General features: G+C 40.4%; 2 protein-coding genes across 4 annotated transcripts in view; one reads left to right on the forward strand and one right to left on the reverse strand.

Annotated features, from left to right (window-relative positions):
- Positions 1-1,370: 1,370 nt before the first annotated feature.
- Positions 1,371-4,231, forward strand: BHLHE22 (basic helix-loop-helix family member e22). The gene has a single exon (XM_036998294.2). It carries the CDS (start codon positions 1,485-1,487, stop codon positions 2,535-2,537), a length of 1,053 nt encoding a protein of 350 aa, XP_036854189.1. The 5' UTR covers positions 1,371-1,484; the 3' UTR covers positions 2,538-4,231.
- Positions 4,232-11,430: 7,199 nt separating this feature from the next.
- Positions 11,431-19,790, reverse strand: part of CYP7B1 (cytochrome P450 family 7 subfamily B member 1) — a 166,826-nt gene continuing 158,466 nt past the window's right edge. For all 3 annotated transcript variants that reach the window (XM_017675620.3, XM_073229594.1, XM_017675621.3), the window contains exon 6: positions 11,431-16,904. In XM_017675620.3, coding sequence (XP_017531109.3) covers positions 16,617-16,904 — 288 coding nt within the window. In that variant the 3' untranslated portion in view covers positions 11,431-16,616. The remainder of the gene's footprint in view (positions 16,905-19,790) is intronic.

Consider the following 19,790-nt stretch of genomic DNA (forward strand, 5'->3'; position numbering starts at 1 on the left):
ATCGGGAGAGCAGTACTTGCTTTCACACTTCTCTTTACTAGTGCTCCAAGAACAACCGAGGCAGATGCAGGTGTCCCTGAAGTGCTTCTTGGCTGACAGTTGTGTTTCCGGATAAATATATATGCACAAATGCCCCCACTTGATTCTTGGTGATGTTGACTATTCTGAAACAACTGGATTTTAATCTTGAGGAAAGTTTGAGAAATCAGTTTCTTCCTGTTTGGGGAATCGTGTGCTTCACAATCACCATCACTGCAGCAGTTATTCAGAGACCAATGCCGAAGCACCCCTTCCTGCTTTTTGTTTGTTAATCTAATGGGTGCTCTTCATTTTCCTTTTCTTTTTTCTTTTCGATCCGGGTAGGAAATGGGCAGGGGGGAGGGGTGTTGGTAGTGGAGATAAGAGTGTATTCAAGGGGTACGATTGCTTGGCTCTCTTATTATTTGAGAACCGTGTCTGAATTTGGGACAAGCCAGCGGGGACTCCACTAACCCCCAAAGTCCCATCGCCAAATCCAGACCAGAGTCATCCTACGAACAGGGTGGAGTATAATTCTCGCCCGGAAGGGTAATTTAGCACAACACGAGACAGCAGTGGCGAGGGAAGGGCAGTGGGGGTGGGGTGCGGTGGTTGGGGGGCGTCTGCTTTCCACGGGACTCCCAGGCTTCGCCGCTGATCCACAATTTGCTGAAGGAGCAAAGAACATCCTGGGCTCTAAGTAGGGCTTTTAGTGTGCTCATTGATGAGTGAAAGTCGCCACACATGTCAAGCTAAAGGCAGTTGTTGGGTTACTAACAGGACCCAGCGCCTTGCAAACATATGCGCTAAGCTGTGTATACAGATGGCACGCAGAATAATGGAGCAGGCGCCTTTTATAAAGCTCTAGCTGCTGCCTGTCTTCAGACCTGGGAAATGAAACTATTCAGACTCGCGGCCAGATAGCGCCTGCGATTGTTTGTTACCGTTTTAATCCTATTAATTAAAACGTTAACCTGATTGGGTAGAAAGCGCTGTCCCAACAGGCGAGTCTTCTTCATAATAACCTACTCAGAGATAATGATGTAAAAGACTCCCCCGTCTGTGGCGGCGGCTGGTTGATGGGTCCGGAAATCTCTTGAAGGTGAATCCAAGCAAGATAAACGGTGCGGAGAGGCGGCGCGGGGTTGGGCTCAGAGCGGCGGCGGCAGCGGCGGCGGCTCCACTCCCTCCGCGCCCACCCTCACACCATGCGGGGCCGCGGCCCATGGTGAGCCCCAGCAGCCGGCACCATCGGCTGGAGACGAAGAAGAAGAAGAAGAGGAGGCGGCGAGCGCGGGGGAAGGCGAAAAAGAAAAAGAAGGGGAGAGGGCTGCCAGCAACCCCGGGACCGACGCGCGCACCAGCCCGGGAGCCCGGCTCGGGCGCGTCTGCGGCGCCGCCTGACTCCCGAGCCCAGGCGGCTGCGGCCGGCGCGGCGGGCCTGGGCTGCACGCCGGCGCCGGACCATGGAGCGCGGGCTGCACCTCGGCGCGGCCGCCGCGGGCGAAGACGACCTCTTCCTGCACAAGAGCCTGAGCGCCTCCACCGCCAAGCGCTTGGAGGCGGCTTTCCGCTCCACGCCCCCGGGCATGGACCTGTCCCTGGCGCCGCCGCCTCGGGAGCGCCCGGCGTCGTCCTCCTCGTCGCCCCTGGGCTGCTTCGAGCCGGCTGACCCCGAGGGGGCAGGGCTGCTCCTGCCGCCGCCCGGGGGAGGCGGCGGCGGGGTGGGCGTCCCCGGGCTGCTCGTGGGCTCTGCCGGCGTGGGGGGCGACCCCAGCTTGAGCAGCCTGCCTGCTGGGGCCGCCCTGTGCCTCAAATACGGCGAGAGCGCAAGCCGAGGCTCGGTGGCCGAGAGCAGCGGCGGCGAGCAGAGCCCCGACGACGACAGCGACGGCCGCTGCGAGCTGGTGCTGCGGGCCGGAGGTGCCGACCCGCGAGCCTCGCCGGGCGCGGGAGGCGGCGGCGCCAAGACGGCCGAGGGCTGCTCCAACGCCCACGTCCACGGCGGCTCCAGCGCGCCCCCGGGAGGTCCCGGCGGCGGCGGCGGGGGCAGTAGCGGTGGCGGCGGCGGCAGCAAGAAATCCAAAGAGCAAAAGGCACTGCGGCTTAACATCAACGCCCGGGAGCGCCGGCGGATGCACGACCTGAACGACGCTCTGGACGAGCTGCGCGCGGTGATCCCCTACGCGCACAGCCCCTCGGTGAGGAAGCTCTCCAAGATCGCCACGCTGCTGCTCGCCAAGAACTATATCCTCATGCAGGCGCAGGCCCTGGAGGAGATGAGGCGCCTTGTCGCCTACCTCAACCAGGGCCAGGCCATCTCGGCTGCCTCGCTGCCCAGCTCCGCCGCCGCCGCCGCCGCCGCCGCTGCTCTGCACCCAGCGCTAGGCGCCTACGAGCAGGCTGCCGGCTACCCATTCAGCGCCGGGCTACCCCCGGCCGCCTCCTGCCCGGAGAAGTGCGCCCTGTTCAACAGCGTCTCCTCCAGCCTCTGCAAACAGTGCACGGAGAAGCCTTAAACACCCCTCCCCCCGGAAAAAAAACACAGGACCGACCACAAAGCTAGAGGAAAGTGAAAAGCTGCCCCCCCTAACCCCCCGCTTCGGTCCTCTGGTAGTTCTGAAACACTTGCAAAGCAAACAAAGCAGAGGCGAGAACTGAGGAGAAGTATCAGAGACAAACGGGACTGTTAGCCATGACATCCCCAGAATTTCGGTCTTAGGGGTGGGGAGGGCGGAAGGAAGGAGATGAAGGTGGGAATGGAGTATGGGTGTCTTTTTTCTCAGAAAAGTGGCAACTTTGGTGGTAGCCTACACCTCGAGGAAGCAGTTTTCCTCTAAGGTGAAAAATAAGTTGAAAAGTAGTCACTTGAATATTAAGCGTGAAGAGTATTAAATGGCAAAATACTAATCCTACTAATACTTGTGAATTTGGCAAGAGCCAAGGAGGAGAGGAGGAGTCTGGGTTGGGAGGCTTGTGGGAGGAAATACTCATTCAGACAAATCAGAAAGGGCACTTGAAAATAAATTTTGATTCTGAGCCAGGAGAAAAACTTGAAATGTAGACTTTTAAGTGGAAAAAAATAAAACAGAAGGAGACACGTTGCTATGAAAGACTTGTATTTTTTATTGTCTCTGAACTTTAATCCTGTGAAATGCTCAAAACTTTTGGCAAGAATGATATAAAAAACTGACTGTGACTGGAAGAACTGCATTTAAAAATATTTATGTGCACCTTGTTACTTTCCACTCTGCAGTGATGTATTAACAATTCATGGTATTTATTTGTTATTTATTCAAAGACACATCAACAGTATCATGTGTTAAGGTCATGAGTCTTACGTGCAGAATTTTTTTTAATGCCTCTAAATTCTGTTTTCTAGATCAACTTATACTGTGTGCCAAGTGTTTAAAAGGTTTATTTGCCAACAAATATGAAGAGACATTGATGTACCTGAGCTGCTTAGGTTTATCAAAGGTCACCTGGATATTTTCAGTTGCATCACCCCTGTATTTAAATTGAGCTTTAATAAATTGCTTCAGTCCAAAAATTACAGGAAAGGTGTATTCTTAATTGATGAATGAATTGATCTCTTTTTAAAAAGGGGACTCCTTTGCATTCTGAAAGGGAAAGACATCACAGCAATAGATCTTTTAAGTCAGAACATGCTAAGCAAATATTTTTCCAGGCTGTGCTGTGCATTTTTAAAAGGTCTAATTTAACTGCTTTTAATATATATGTACATATAAGTTATTTTAACTTTGGAGAATTATTTAAGTTAAAGACTGGTTTGATTTGCCTATGGTGTGAAATTCTTTGTTATTTTTCTAAAAAAAAATTTTTTTTTAAGAAATAAAATAACACTAAGGAAGAGAAAGAAGCTATTTACCCAAAGTGAGCTTTCAGTTTTAGTTTGCATGGCTGTTTGCCTGCCTTTCTATCTTACGAAAATCAAGAAAACCTTTTTTAAAAATGGATTCCTGCTATTTTCCACTCCTTGCAGATAATACAAATTCAGTTTGTCAGGTCAGATGGTGAGTTGGGAGCTGTGATGGATCTACTGGTGGGTTTCCAATGTGTAAAAATGACATATATATACATAAATATATATATATATATATTAAATAGGCCAATCAGACTATGACAGCTATGTATGACCATTTGTATGTGTATCTATGTCAGAAAGAATCTTTATTAAAATATTTTGATCAAACATTTTATTATGCTGTGCTTTGTGGAAGGAGCATTCACCTCTCTGCTGTGTTACTCTGCTTGAAAGGTGACAAAAAAAGAAAGGAGTTTCAGAGAAGGTGGAACTAAATAAAGTTTGTCAGGGATACACAATTAGGAGTAGTAGCCCTAGTTTACTTGTTAAAAGAATGATGGCTGGGCCTGGTCATTGGAGGAGAGAGAAATGGGGGTCAGTGGTGAGATCCAGAGGACAGCCGGAGTCCTTGTCTGCTGGCATGAATTCTGAAGGCCATGCTGTCCCTGGAATTCTTTTCCCACTTATATGGCACTGTTAACTATGCCAGGGCCCATCAAAGAGGGGAAAGTTTCTTCAAGAGTATATATCAAAATTTTTATCAGCAACTGCCTGAAAGGCAAGGAAGAGATGGATTTGGATTCTCTAAGGATAGATTTTATTGTGGCTTTCTGCTTTTTTTGTGACAGAAGAATCAACCAGGTTGAATTTTAAGTGTAAACAATGCCCAAAGAGTTACTAGTGTTGCTTGTTAATGAAATTTTTAGAAACTCTGTTTGGATTGGGCTGGGTATTGGGTTAATTCTGTTACGGAATGTCTGTATAAGCTTGTATTTGGACCTTAATAATGCCTTCAAATATAGAAGGCTTGCTTTTTATTGTGGTGGAGGACTAGAGATGGTTGTGGTGGTGGTGAAGTTACGGTGTTTCTTCAGTAGTCAGTATGCTAGATGCATTTTTTTGTCTGTAGAGCCTCAGCTCATAATGATATCCCTAAATGCCATCAAACTTAGTGGGGGGTGAGGGAGGATATTTTCTGCTCCACTTGCCATCAAAAAAGATTAATCAGAACCTGTAACTTTTCAGAAAACATAACAGTAAAGGGCCTTGAAGCTGGAGCCCTCCCAGTCGGAGTGGGGGGTAGAGGGAGGGAAGAGACCAGGGCAACCCCCAGGCAGGAAGAGACCCGTCTCTCAGCATTTACCAGACAAAGCCTGGGTGCTTCTAATTATGATTATTAAAACAATTTCCATGACGATGTCTAATATTATGTTAATTTGAAAACAACTGTGTATGAAAACTGTCGACTATAATACCTAAATTCATTTAATGAAACACATCGTTAAGGCAATTAAACCTCCTGGATGTGATTAAGAAACATAATTACGACACTGTTCTGTGCCATAATTGGGTGTCTTTAATCAAGGGGTAAAGTGATCAGCAACACAGCCATTAGTTTGTATTGTTCTGGCCCTGCTGTCCATCATTCTGATTAGGAATTAACCACAGCCACTATTAGTCGAATTTTTTCTTTTTGCATATTAATATTGTAGGGGACACATTTGCTGAAAGATTTACTGTTTAATATTTCTCATTATTAAAAGGCCTTGAAATACTTGCTGTGCAACTTCTATACTGTTCAATTCTTATTAGAAATTGTACAAATAACAAATCTTGAACTCCAGGAGGAAAAGAAAGTCTCTCCTTTTTTTCACCCTTGACCTCTCTAGTCTTTGCCCTCAAATCTCCACTCATAGTCCTGAAAGAGACTTGAAATGGATAGGGTTAGGGGTGGACAGAATATTGAGAATAGGTTGAAACATCAGATGACTATGTACAATTATTAAAATAACAGGGTTAATGATATTTATTTTCATTTTGATCATTTCAGACAAATCAGTTCTCTTTCCAAATGCAGAAGGTGACCAGCGTTTGGTTCTAGGAATAAGCATAGGACATTTGAAGAACCAGCAGAGGGGTAACTGGTGATTTACTTAGGTGGCCTTCCCTTCCCTAACTCCGAACTTTCCAAAGTTTCTTCATCAGCTGCTTTAGAAAAGGAAGCCAGTGGTTAGAGAGACAATTCTTCCCCCAGCCCCCAACCCGCACAGGCCAGGAACCCCCTGGGGCACTTTCCTTCTGAGGTTTGGGTTTTGAATTTAGGCCCAGTCTGGAAAGTGGGCCTACACACTTGGGCGCAGATGTCCTTCCAATATGGAGCATCCATGTCGTGCCCGGGGCGATCACTGGTGGCCATACCGGAGTGCCCTCTGGCCACAGCAGTTTGGCCCGTACAACTGCAGCATACCGGACTACTAGAGACCTTGCCCTCCCCTGAGCCTGCTGACCCGCCCACCGAACCCGGAGGCCTGGCGGATCCCGCTGTTCCTGCTTTTAGGGAGCTGAGAGTGGGCAGAGGAGGTCACGAGAGGACCCAGAGTCCCACTTGGCCCTTTATTCCCACCGTTTCCTTGTCTAATTTCTCTCTAATTTCAATTTCCTTATCTAATTTCTGCTTCTCACTTAGGTCTCATTTCCAGGTTGACCCTGGGCACCCACAGAAGCGCCGGGACTTTTCGTGGATTCCGCAAGACCAGCAAATGATGATCTTCGACGACGAGCTAGCTGTTAGCCCGCGTTTTCCCTCTCGGTGAGCGTGTGTGTGTACATGCGCGCGCGCGCACTGTGGTGCGCTCCCCACTCTCCGCAGCTGGGCATCCTCTCCAGGATCCCGTGTTGAGCTTAAGTGCTTCTCCCTTCTCTCCCACCCACCACTCATCCTTACTGCCGACAGCTCACTAGGCAGGGCCCAGGCTCACGAACTTCACTTTCCCACTCACTCTTGGTTTCGGATGCGGGAATCGAACCTTTCTTGGCGCCCCGGACCTTGAGATTGCTCCAGCATGAGTGGCGTTGACTTTTCCAATGTAATGACTTATGAAAGATACAATCATGTGTTAAATTGAGTCCTCCGTTTAGCTGTTAATGGTGTGCTCTGGGTACATTTACGTATTAGATGCTATGGTAACTAATTACCACTAAGAAAAAGGATAATACACTTCCCAGACTTTGAAAAATAATGATGAGAGTTCACTTCCCGGCTCGCAGCACGTTGTGGCGGCTCTGCCGGGTGGAGCGACAGAGCGAGTAGAGACCCGAAAGAGTGTTCATGAAGGGCGGGAGGTAATGAACCCTGGTCAGGCGAGGCTCCTTTGCAAAACCTTAAATGAAAAGGGGATTCAGATGGGGAGGAGGGATGGTCAACTGCTGCACAATGGTACCGCTAAACAAATTAAATTGCTAAACGTGAGCATCAGAAGCATAAATAAGTTTTCTTTTAATTAAAACGCAGGTCAGACTAGATTACCCACGTGCCAAGCAACTTTACGTCAATTAACATTTTTTGTTATGTGGGCAAAATAAATGAGCCCGTCTCCTGCGCGCTCTCCGTTGGCACTCATAACTTGGACGCACCTGGTTATGTCAAGCCAATGAGCTGCAGGTTGATTTAAGTTTGGCCTTTTAAATTAGACATCCCCACAGTAGATGGAAGGAGGGAGACCGCAGGGAAAACCAGGAGACAGTTTAAGAGCAAAAACAACTCTTCAGAGTAAAAGTCTTTTTCTCCTCTCCTTACCTCTGACTCTTCTGATCGATTGATGTGCTTATTAGAGCCAGGGTTCTCAAGGCTGTGCGGATCAGCAGGTGTCTGTTTAGCCCAAGGGCCAAGGCAAACGTTTGTCCTGGGGACCTAGCAGGACAGTAGGTAGGGAGCGGCTTTTCCGCAGGTTACAGACGGAACGACTGCCTCAGTACGCGCTACTACCACGCTGCTCTGCTTTCGCTGCGCGCTGGGAGGGACTCGGGATCCGCCGCCGCAGAGTACTTCTCCCGATGCTTCCCCTGGACTGGCATTCCAGGTGCTCCTGCGGGAGCAAAGCCATCCAACCTCCAAGTTCCTTGGCACAAAAACCGAACTCAGAAGCTCTGCCTCACACTCTCTTTGGAGAGGTGGCACTAGGATCGGGTTGTCCCTTGCACCCCTGTGGCCTGGTGAATGCCAGGCTTGTTAGGAGCACCCCGCAGCCGCATCGATCCTGGAATTTTGTGAAAGCGCCCCAGTTTTAAAGCCCAAAGAACTCTTCGCTTCCTAGAAAAGCTGGGAAACTCTGCTCGCTTTTCCTGAGGTTTGATTTGGGTTAAATACCACTTTTTCTAAATTACTAGTCTTAACGGATCCAGGAGACTACTGGACTATTGCATAATTACCAGGTACCCCCCAGGGCTTGTGCACGTGCGTGTGTGACTTCCTTCCCTTCCCCTGTACTCTCTTATTTGGGTAACAGAAATACAGATGGGAGAGCTCTGGAAGAGAAATGACTGGCTGGGAAGGTCAGACAGCAAAGGGAAAGAGGCTTTTGCAAAGCTCCCCTTCTCCCCTGCCCCCTGTCTAAAATGGACAACCCTACCTTACAAGTCAACAGGATGTTTTGATGGCCAGTCAGCTTTAATTATTCACACTATGATTTCACTCTCACCAGCTTGGGAAAGAGTTAATTCTTTCCCAAAGACCATAGTTGCCCTTGTCTTCTCAACCTGATTCAGAGATGCAATAAAATATGAAGCAAATTTATGATCTGTTTCAAGCATTTTATTGCTGTATTTTTAAATTCATATATGCACATATAAGAACTATGATCTGTGAATAATTTGAAATGCTATAGTAGAATGATACATTTTAGATAAAACATAACCATATCTTTATATAATTGTCTCAGATTAAAATAAAAAAGAAAAATAGATTTCTAATGTGGATCAAACTGAAAAACTAATGACAGCCATAAACTGCTAACCAACCATAAATTAACATCTTCATCAAATGCTAAAATGGTATCAGTGGTTATATAAAGCAATTATTATTTCTCCTTATAAGTTTTAGAATAAAGTTCAGGGATATTTAAAGGACCCATTATTTACAAATGCTTCGCAATTGTCAAGATTTCATATTTTATTAGGACAATGGTTGCAACTCAAATTTGCTATGCTAATAGGAATGTTTAGAGATGAGAATTTAAACATAAAAATGCTTCATGGCCTAACCTCATTTTATGCGTTTATTCTGCTCTGTCAGTTACTGGAGAACCTGGTATAAGGATTTCTTTGTTAAATATCTTAATCTAATCTTTGAAAAGAGAAGACAAATAATATCTTACTGTGGGAGAGACTTAGACTATGTACCTAACTGGTTAGAACATTAAATCATGCAAGGTCTATTTAAGCAGGTACAGGTACATCTTCCATGTACAGTCTCTCTGAAAAGTTACTGTCAAATTCAGGTGCCAGGCTGAGCTTGTGCCCTCCTCCTGAGACACCCATGAAAAGCAATGATTTTCCTAACCAGGCCTCCACAGAAACATGAAGAGCCATGAAGGAGGAAAGGAAATCTGTCTATTAAATGCCCCATGTATCAGGAAGGAGGGTCAGGGCATAACTTGTTTTAATTTTCATTTGTTGAAGCACTAGGCATACATATCTTTAAAGTGTACATTTCTCAAGAGAGTGAAATTAAATAAAATCTGGAATTACTCAACAAAGTAAGCTTTTTTTAAATTTAGAAAAGAATGTTAATGAAAATAAAACACATATTTGGACTATGGAGGATCTGGGTGGCATACATACTCAAATTATCTCTGCCACTAGTTGTTTCAGTATGTTGCCTTATAGGGTAGTTATTGTGGATGGTCATCTCCAAAATTCAAGGATTAACTAAGATCTTCAACTGTTAAAGTCCTGCAACCCATCTTGGTTTACATTTTTTGCCAGCACTGTTTAGTCTGAGGACTTTCTTCTTTAAAAATGAATACTATCTAATAGCTTTTCTGTAAGCCTTAAATTAGGTCAAAATAAAAAGTTAAAATAATGAATACCAAACTTCAAAACATGGAGAAAGTACTACTTACTGTACATATTTGCATTTATCAAAAAATTCAAAAATGATTTCAAATTCTTTCTAAAAATTCTACTGAAAGCATAAAACAAAGGCATTTATAAAATTTTAAATATATTGGTCAGTTCTTAGAAGTTATGTTCATTTAAACATTAATTTAAAAGGAAAAGAAAAAAGCATTTATTAAAAAACATAGGTTAGTTTTCAGGTAATGGTGACATACATTTTATGTAAATAAACTACAAAAACTAGTTCTTAGAAATGAAAGTTATATGGAGTAAATGTTCTCTTCATAACAAATAAAAATCCCCAACTAATACATGCTTTATATTAGTAACTGTTTAAATTTGACTCAGTGATGAATCATTAGATGTTACTACATTTAACTTTTACTTATATTCCTCTAGTTTCTTGTGTAAGCACAAAATATTAGGGAAATAAAATGCTTCATGGGTCTATCTCTAAATACTTTGTGTGATCTGTAATACATCATGTCTGCTTATTAAAAATGAATATATTTAGGAATTGAGAACATATACCTCAAATAATTAATAAACTCTATCAAACACATTTAAAATTATCTAGCTTAACTAGTAATTTTTCTCTCCAGCTATATCCTGGATAGAAAATGCACAGTATTACTCACATGATCATGCTAATTCCAGACAGTTCTGAAAAATTTGTACTTACTCAGTGTTTTTTTCAGTAAAATTGAAAGCAATGACAATTATTTCATAGATTATCCATTTAATGACATAACTTACCCTAATTATTAAACAATGTGGACCTGACTAGTTCAAATGTACAGGAACACCTTTGGAGTCTAAGGCAAGTTCCTAGAAGATGCTAATGACTCACAGGAGTGTTTCTTAGAAAAGCCAAGTGTCCCAGTGAAATGCTGTGTGTACAGTTACTGAAGGAGCCACATTTGATTTTCATCAACAGCATTCTCTATTATATGCTTTATTTACAGTTTGGGTTTCAGCTTTATGAATAAATAGAACACAGAAATATTATTCAGCTTCATGTATTATCTGTGGTAAAGTAATCTGCAGAAGACAAAGACTGCATCTATTGGGATCTCTCTCCCATTTCTTGCTGTACTTTTATATCTCTCTATAGAATAATAGTAATTATTAAGAACTATAGCCTAGCAAAGTCAGCCTGGTTAAAATAAACTTATTAAAAAACTTATTAGTCACTGGTATTTCTTGTATCTATTTTAATTTCCCATATAAATAAGTTAAACTATATTGAAAAATACTCTGAATATAACAATTAATGTACTTTTAGGAAGAGTGTCAGAAAATAAAAGTATATTATATGTGTGTGTGTGTTGGTGAGGGGAGATGGGGATGTGGATAGTCAGGCAGCAAAATTGTTTCCCAAATAATTTGCTATTTGTAATTAAATCTTCTGTCACATGTAAAATATTTACATGTTTTTGGTAGGGAAATAAGTAGGCATAGTCATTCACGTGTGCTTTAAAAGTTGATTTACTGAATTCTTGTTGAAAATAAAAGAAAATTAGATTTACAAAGCACTTGCATTTCTCATCCGAAATCTTTAAAATTTGCTTCCTTATAAGTCCACATATATACCATTTTAAAATCAAAAGATAATATTGAACAAACAATTCAGGACAACAGCTTTTAAAAATACACAGCATATCTCTGACTAAAAAATATTTTTAAACATAAGTATTGCCAAATTATCTCCTATTTAAAATTGTGCAGAATTTTTTATGAATTAAATTTAGCTTACTCAAAAAAGTATTATGAACAAAATAAACATTTAAGCTAAAAAGTTCAAACATCAATGATCACTGATTTAGATTAACACGGTGAAGTAGAGTAAGTAATAATTGCTTTCGAGAAATACTAGAGTTTTATGTGATTGCTCATTATAATTTAAAATAATGCTACAGGGAATGTAATCTTGGCTTGCTACCTTTTTCTTAATTGAGTATGTGGATATGAATAGCTAATAATGCAGTTCAAGTAAATAATAGATTGCAATATCAGTGAATTTAATAGTTCAAAGCAGAGCACATTCTAAGGGCATATAATTCTTGTTTTATAATTATTGACATTATTTTATACTAAGATCAAAACTTAGATAATTTTTGTGCTTTGATCTTTGAAATTGGTCTTAACATTCCACTGTTAAATTAGAATTTATAATAGGAAGTGTTACATAAATTCTTTTTTTATGAGAAAATAAACAGATGTAATCATGAAAATTTTGAGCATGGAAGTTCTTTGCCTTAGACTTGGGACCCAAACTTAATGCTAAAATGGAGAAGATACAATGAACTGTGCCAGCAAAGCTAAAACAAGGCAGATAAAAGTTTCCAAATAGGTTGCTTATCAGCATGCCTTATTTAGTGCTAAACAGCTTTTTTCTTAATATCTTCAGAGCATTTAGTTTTTGCTATCTGAATGCTTCATTACTGTTGGTCATTGATATAAAAAAATTATTAGTTACCAATTTCCTTCAATGTGAAACTTGGAGGAGGCTGTTAATCTGAAAAGATGTAAGTTTGTGATATTTAAAATGCCATTAAAAAATTTCTGGAGCCTCAGTGACTGTCATGCCTGTTGTATATGTTTTATTGTGTGTAATTATGTCTATAGTATTTCTCATTACAGAACACTACTTTGGAATGAGTGATGAAAGGTTAATTAGTACTAATGATATATCAGAATTTAAGAACTTTTTAAAAAGATGTATTACAACTACATTTATAATAAATTACTTGTGTATGTGTTGCCCTCTCTAGTAAATTGTGTGCTCTTGAAGAAGGGCAATCCACTGCGTAACATCATATCTAGAATAGAGGAAATGCTCAAAAATGTTTGATTGAATAAATGAATAAGTAATTACCTAAGGACTAAAGAATGATTCTCTTTAACATAAGAACAGTTTTTAAAAGGCACAGCATTGTTAGCCTATCTCCTTTACAACTTTACATTTGCATATTGGATTGCCCTTTTCAAAATAAATTCACTTATCTTACTATGCTTTATCCTTATAATGAACTCTGGTGTCAAAACGGCATTATTTTATTTTGCAAGTAACGAAACTGAAGCACTGAGAGGCCAAGTGACTTGTCAATAACAACAAACCAGCTATGTCGCAGTTAGAATCCATGTCTTGTCACTTATTTCTCCATTTTTTTTCTGTTCATTAACACTCTTTAATTACTAGATCTCAGTCTGTCACAAGACTCTCTCATTTTGGCTCCACTGGCTATTGCTTTTATATATTTTCTCAATCACTTTATTACTTTTACTTTCTACTATAAATTCCTGTACTCACTTTTAGTTATGAATTTGAATGGAGTAATTTACTGTGTTATGTCTACTATACCATCACAAATGTGTGCTACTAAGATGAATTTAAGATTATAGACATTTCTGCTTCAGGCAATATGGCATACTAGGTGTCCTAGTACAAAACGAATGGACTACACTTTGTGGAAGGCAGGAGATAAAGCACAGGGCTCAAGACGGTAGGTGTGTGTGAAATCCAGGACTTCTGCACAAAACCAAGAACTTGCAAAGGCAACATCCTTAGTAGGTGAGCTAGAAAGAAACCTTGCTCCATAGAGCAAGACTGTGGGTGTACTTGCAGAATCAGTGATGGCTCTGGGTGAAAGGGAAAAAAACGCAGCAAGTCTCTCCTGATTATTTCTAATCACAGGACTGCATTGCAACTGATCTAGGGCTAGAGCTCACACTACCTCTGTAGCTCTCATCCCCCAACTCCTCTCAAAACACTCAAGCTAAAAAGTTAAAGTAATCTGAGTTTGATAGTAACATCAGCAGTCAGACAAGCAAACACAAATTCTCTCTGGAGGAATGAACTTTAAACTCAGGTCTTATAAAATTTCCAGAGATAAAATTCCAAGGAATCTGGGTTCAGTAACCGAGTCATACTGAATAAGTCTTATGGACAAGAAACCAACAAACTGCACACCCACGAAACACTGATAAATTTGGAAGTATCAGATACAGAATACAAAATAGGTTTCTTAACATATTTAAATAAATGAAAGAGGATATTGAGTGTATAACAAGATATTATTAAAAATGACCAGGCAGATATGAAGAATCAAGAGTTCTCAAAGTGAACAGGAATCACTGAATTTAGCAAACTCAGTGGGATTGAAAACTGAAAGCTGACAGGTTGGTAGCTGGTGCCCTGACTCAAAATCAACCCTGAGACCCCAAGGATGGAGAGGGTCATAAGGATCTGAGGATTGAACATAACAAATCTAGAACATCTCAAGGAGAATGAAGGCTGTCATGACCAAATGTCGTGTGGGTTTGCAGCAGCCCAGGGTGGAGAGTGGCTGGACATGGCAGTGGGAGGATGGGGAGGATAGAGTTTTTAGGTCCTGCTTTGGCCTCTACCCCAAAGAAACCATCCTACTGATATAGTTTCTATCACTGGGTAAATAGAGCATTAAAACATGGTGGGTGCACACTGTGAAATACTATGCAGTAGTTAGAAGCAATAAATGAAAGCAATATCTTCTAAGTGGTGGGAGGAAATAACTGTCTGCCTAGACTTGTGCACCAAGTACCATCAAGAATGAGGACAAAATGAAGTCATCTTCAAATGTGATGTGGATGTATCTTTAAAACATAGCACTTAGTAAGAAAATTTAGAAGGCTCTGGTCTACAGAAAATGCACTGAGGAAATTAAAAACGTACACACCGAAGATAACAGTATATATATTATAAAGATACATACCAGGGGTCCTTGCTTGGACCAATTTTAATTGTGTACTATAAACTAAGGAGTATACAGAGTTTGATCACTTAATCCTGTGAAGCTGAGGTTAAAATAAAAAGAAGGAAGAAACTCAATGGATGAGTTAAACAGCACATTAGCTACACTGCATGGAGAATAAACTGGAAGAGAGATCTACACACATTACTTAGAGTGTAAATTAGAGATAGAAAATATAGAGAGAAAAAGTCAAGCAGCATGGAATATTGAGTGAGAGGATCTAACACAGGGTCAGAGAGAGCTATTTTTCAAAGACTTTATGGCTCAGAATATTCCATACTTGATGAAAGACACACTTCCTCAGACTGGGGGAGCACTGTGACATGTAACCATGATAAATAGAAAGAAACTAAGAACATTGAAGACAAAGAAACATGTTAAAGCTATTAGAGAGAAGAGGCAGACTACCTATTGAATAATTAAACTGACTGATGGCTAACCTCTTAATAACAAAAGTGAAAGCCTTAAGAACATGTAATATCTTCCAAGTGCTATGAGGAAGTAACTGTCGATGTAGACTTGTGCACTGAGAAAAATCATCTTTAAGAAATAAGGCAAAAATGAAGATGTTTTCAATTAAGCAAAAACAGTTTGGACTAGCAGACCTTCACTCAGGAATGTTTAGAGCATGTACTTCAGGAAAGAGAAATAAATGCTAGAAAATCTATTTACTTATTATGTATGGTAATTATGTTATTTTAAAAATCAATTTCCTTTTAAAAAACAATAGCACATTTCTGAAATATTAGAAGTTCCAATTTATGCAGCATGAATTAACTGGATTCATTTACTTGTTTTGCCTGTTTACACAGAACATCATCCTTCATGTCAGATGCCAGACAATCATTTGGTAGTCTGATAGTACAACTCTTTGAATCATGGACACAAGGCTGCATTATGGCATATGAAATTATACGGCTTACTTAATGTTGTGACTCAAAATAAAACGACAGAACTCCAAGCCCAAAAGGGTGAGGTGTCAAGAACAAATACTGCTCTCTAGTTTCTCAGTTATATTAATGAAAGCATTTAGGAAAGAATTAATTGTAATACTGGCATAACTCTTTTAGTTTACAATAAAGCCAAATGCTATAATCAATCCTGTAATGACTTCAATATTTGCTTCTACAATAAGCATAATACTAATGTCTAGGGCAACTGATTAAAAATAATAGGTTATGTGTGTTCTTAGACATTAAGTCTTACAAGTATCTAACTTGAACATGAATGGTCTTATATAACAAGGAATTTTGTTCTACTGAGCCATAGTATACAAAGTAATAAAAAGCATTTATGGATGATTAAATACTGAAGTAAAGTTGAAACATTTAATCTACCACAAAACTCATTTAATGGAAATGTATACTGGCAATATAGAAATTATTGCTATTATATTTGAAGGAAGTATCTTCATCCACTGTATCTCATGGAAATGTAATTTCCTTCTCTTGAGAATTCGGAATTTGTTAGACTATATCCATTTCCAGCACAAATTTCCAGTAGTATATGAAATGTGTTTGTACATATTAGAGAAGAAGTTGAGTGACCAAAAAATCCACAGTATCCAATTGATTTCTGTTCATCTACTAAGATAGGTGAAGAACATAACATGCAGAAATTAAAAAAACTATTTTGTTTATCATTATGTTGCTTTTGAGGTCCATTTTCATGCCACCATCCTGTTTTGTTTTATAATGTGTTTTGTGGCCAAGTGCAAACTGGACTGACCTCAGATCAAATAGAATTTGGCACTTTTTAGACACACATACAAACAAAACAATTACATTTGCAGAGATTAAAAGCAAATAGACGAACAGAGGCTGTTTGGTTAGTTTTGATGGATTTCTTTTCTACTTACAGCATCTTCAAGATTTTACTTTGTACCTAAATAAAACATCAGAATCTGGATGTTGAACACCAAGCAAAAGGCGGTTGTAGTTTAGATTTACAGGCTTATCATCAATTATTTCAAAATCAAAGTAAGTTAAAAGTACGATCAATAATTGCTTTATTTCAACAATTGCTAAAAACCGGCCTGGACATTTGCTGGTTCCTAATCCAAATGGCATTAGGTAATATTTCAGTCTCTTCCCTCTTTTGAAAAAGGTGGTTTTCTTCTTACCATCTTCTACAAAACGATTAAATCTAAACTCCTGTGAAAAAAGAGATTGAGTGTCAGTATGAAACATATACAGGAAATAGTTTTACAAAGTTGCCAACTCTCCCTGACTGTCTTAAAAGGCTCTTTGTAATGTAGCAAACACCAAAAAGTAAAACCTGACTAAGTGCAAATCTTGCATGAACTTCAAAAAACTCAAATGCTACTAGGAAATGGCTTGTCCCATGTCAAAGCGAAATCTTAACACCAATATGACTTCTCTTCCCAATTCACATTTCTCTCCTACACTGAGTTTCCTTAGAGGTAGTCTCTGTTTTTATTCTCTAAGATGGGCCTTGATTTACTGGCACTTGATAGACTAGCGTTGGGTAGACAGTAAGGGCTCCTGTCATCCCACCACTGTTATGTTACTATGAAACAATGAATCCTATTGGTCACAAGAGCTGCCTATCAGGCTCCTTAATATGCTGTTTTCTTTCCCTTCACAGTCAGATATTGGGAAGGATGAGGACTATGAGCTTAGGATTCAGTGTTTATAGGATTAAATAGATATAAAATAATAAAATTCACATAAAGCGCTAGGAAGTAAGCTGCAAAACCTGTCTTCCTTGTTTTCTGAATGCACTGAATTTCTGCTATAGCAGTTCTACTAAAATGTACTCTTTCGGCTCAACTCTAGGGTGGTAGGTGTTTCTGATATGTTTTCATAAATAAGTTATATTCCCTGTTACAAAAGATTATGGGACTAGTTTACCTAGGGTGTTTGGCCCACCATCTTAATTTACTCTCACTTGAGTTTCTAAGAGATTGAATGACCTTATTTTAGCCCATGGTGAATTAAACCACTGATTAAATTAATACACATGGCATGCATGAAGATGACCAAGAATTTCTTGTACTTGGCACTCATTAGTATTAGACTTGCTCAGCACACAACTTTGATATGAAGTACATGAAGTAAAAGGCAGAGAAACAGGTCAGGTTGACAGCATTTCAAGTTACAGTGAAAACCCTAGAAATAATATGGGTAGATTCTCAATCCTTCACAAATTACCTAATTTTCTCACTGAATGTCAGTATTAATGTCAGCAATTCATTTTCTTTAAAAGCATTATGTTTATCTTCATTTCTCTAGGGCACTTATTTTGATAAATATTCAAGCTTAGAAAATAGACTTTGGGTAGTTTACATTCCTTTCCAACTTGCAAGTTGATGCCATCAGAATGCCACAATTAATCTGCATTAGGACACAAGTGTATTTTCCCACAGACAGTTCTGGGATACAATTGAATGGGATCAAACCAGTGCTAAACTAAAAATACCTGTTCATCCTTGTCATAACGAATAAGGGCTCTTTGTTGACATACTCTTTATTACTGGAGATAGAGTTACTAGATGGCCAGCCATCTCTCCTAGTGATGTTTTTCCATTACTGGGGCCCAGGCCTGCTCACCTGAGTTTACTACTGCTGCTTCTTGCTCACTGACCAATCTGAGGAGACCAGCTTGACCCCCAAGAGTTCCCTGCCTATGCCTAATCTGTATAAATCAATTTGCTATGAAATGATTTGTTAGAAAAGATCTCACTGTGACCCCAATGTTTAAGCCAGAAAATACAAAGGTATTTTTTTACCCATAGCTTGTGTTATGACTTCATAATGTCCTGACTTCATAAATAAGCCAGAAATTCACACAGCTTTCCTGTTCTCTGTGAAAGTGAATGTGCTGCCTTCCGAGAGGTCACAGTGATGACACATAATGCTTCCCCATCCCTGTGTCCTTCAGTTAGTGTTTATATTCAATTCCCTCAGATTTCTAGTCAATCAGTAAGTAGTTCACTCCTCTACTTTTTGATCAACTTCTATCCAATTTCCTCATAATAAACATTTAAAAAATTCCAATTTAGTTGTTTATATTATGAAACAAGAAGGGAAGAGGCCAACTTGTTTTGCTCTGTGACTACAACGAAGCCCACAGGGCAGTAGGGCATACACATGTTTTTGAGTTAAGATTTATTTTCAGTTTGCTTTCCATTGCCAGAGCATGGAGAACACAGCAGGAACTGGGAAGGACTTGTACCATCTACTTTTAGCTAAAAAGAGGAGTGTAATAGTCTCACCCCTGAGATTTTGGGGTCACAGTGACATAAAACAAAGAGTTAGGAAGCTCAAGATGCACTCATTCATTTGGAATAACTAAACACTGGGTTTGTATTATTAACTTAAACTCTTTGCAATAACCATACCAGTGCTTCACAATTAAAGAGGGTCAAATAAATGTGATATTATTAAATGGGTGAGAACAGAGAAATGATAAGAGAATTCCTAAGGCACTGAAATTCCCCATTGCTCTTCTAATGGTTGTTGTGGTTCACTCCTCAGCACCTTCCTTCTGTGTAAGATTTGTCTAGGCACCAGTCATGGAAATCACATTGCTCTGGCCTCTAACTGATTTAGGATCTCATCGGTGCTGTTTTGGAAAAGACAGTGGGGACATCTGCGAAAAATTCTCATCTTTTGAAGAAGGAAAAACAAACAAAAATGGCTCATCACCATTCCTCCTCTGGCCCTAGTCATACGTGAGTATGATGCCTGTGACTACCGCAGCTGTCCTGCCGCCAGGTTGGCGATGGAGCTAACCCACCGACAGAGGGCGCAGTCGGGCAATCCCACGAGACTGGAGTTGTCCCACCATCTTACTTGTCTGTTTTTCCAAAGCACCCAACACGGTGCCATGCACATAACAGACGTTCCATGAACAAATACGAAAATCTTCAAGCTTATGAAGAAAATATAGATAACGAATGAGTAGATACACAAGTAGAGAGTGAAAAGCAGATGAATATTCAGTGTTACAGTAGAAAATGGTATAATATTTGGCACTAGAAATCATGATTAGATAAATGGTACAATTTTCCAGAC

Source organism: Manis javanica, chromosome 2, assembly GCF_040802235.1.
Source record: "Manis javanica isolate MJ-LG chromosome 2, MJ_LKY, whole genome shotgun sequence".
Lineage (NCBI taxonomy): Eukaryota > Metazoa > Chordata > Mammalia > Pholidota > Manidae > Manis > Manis javanica.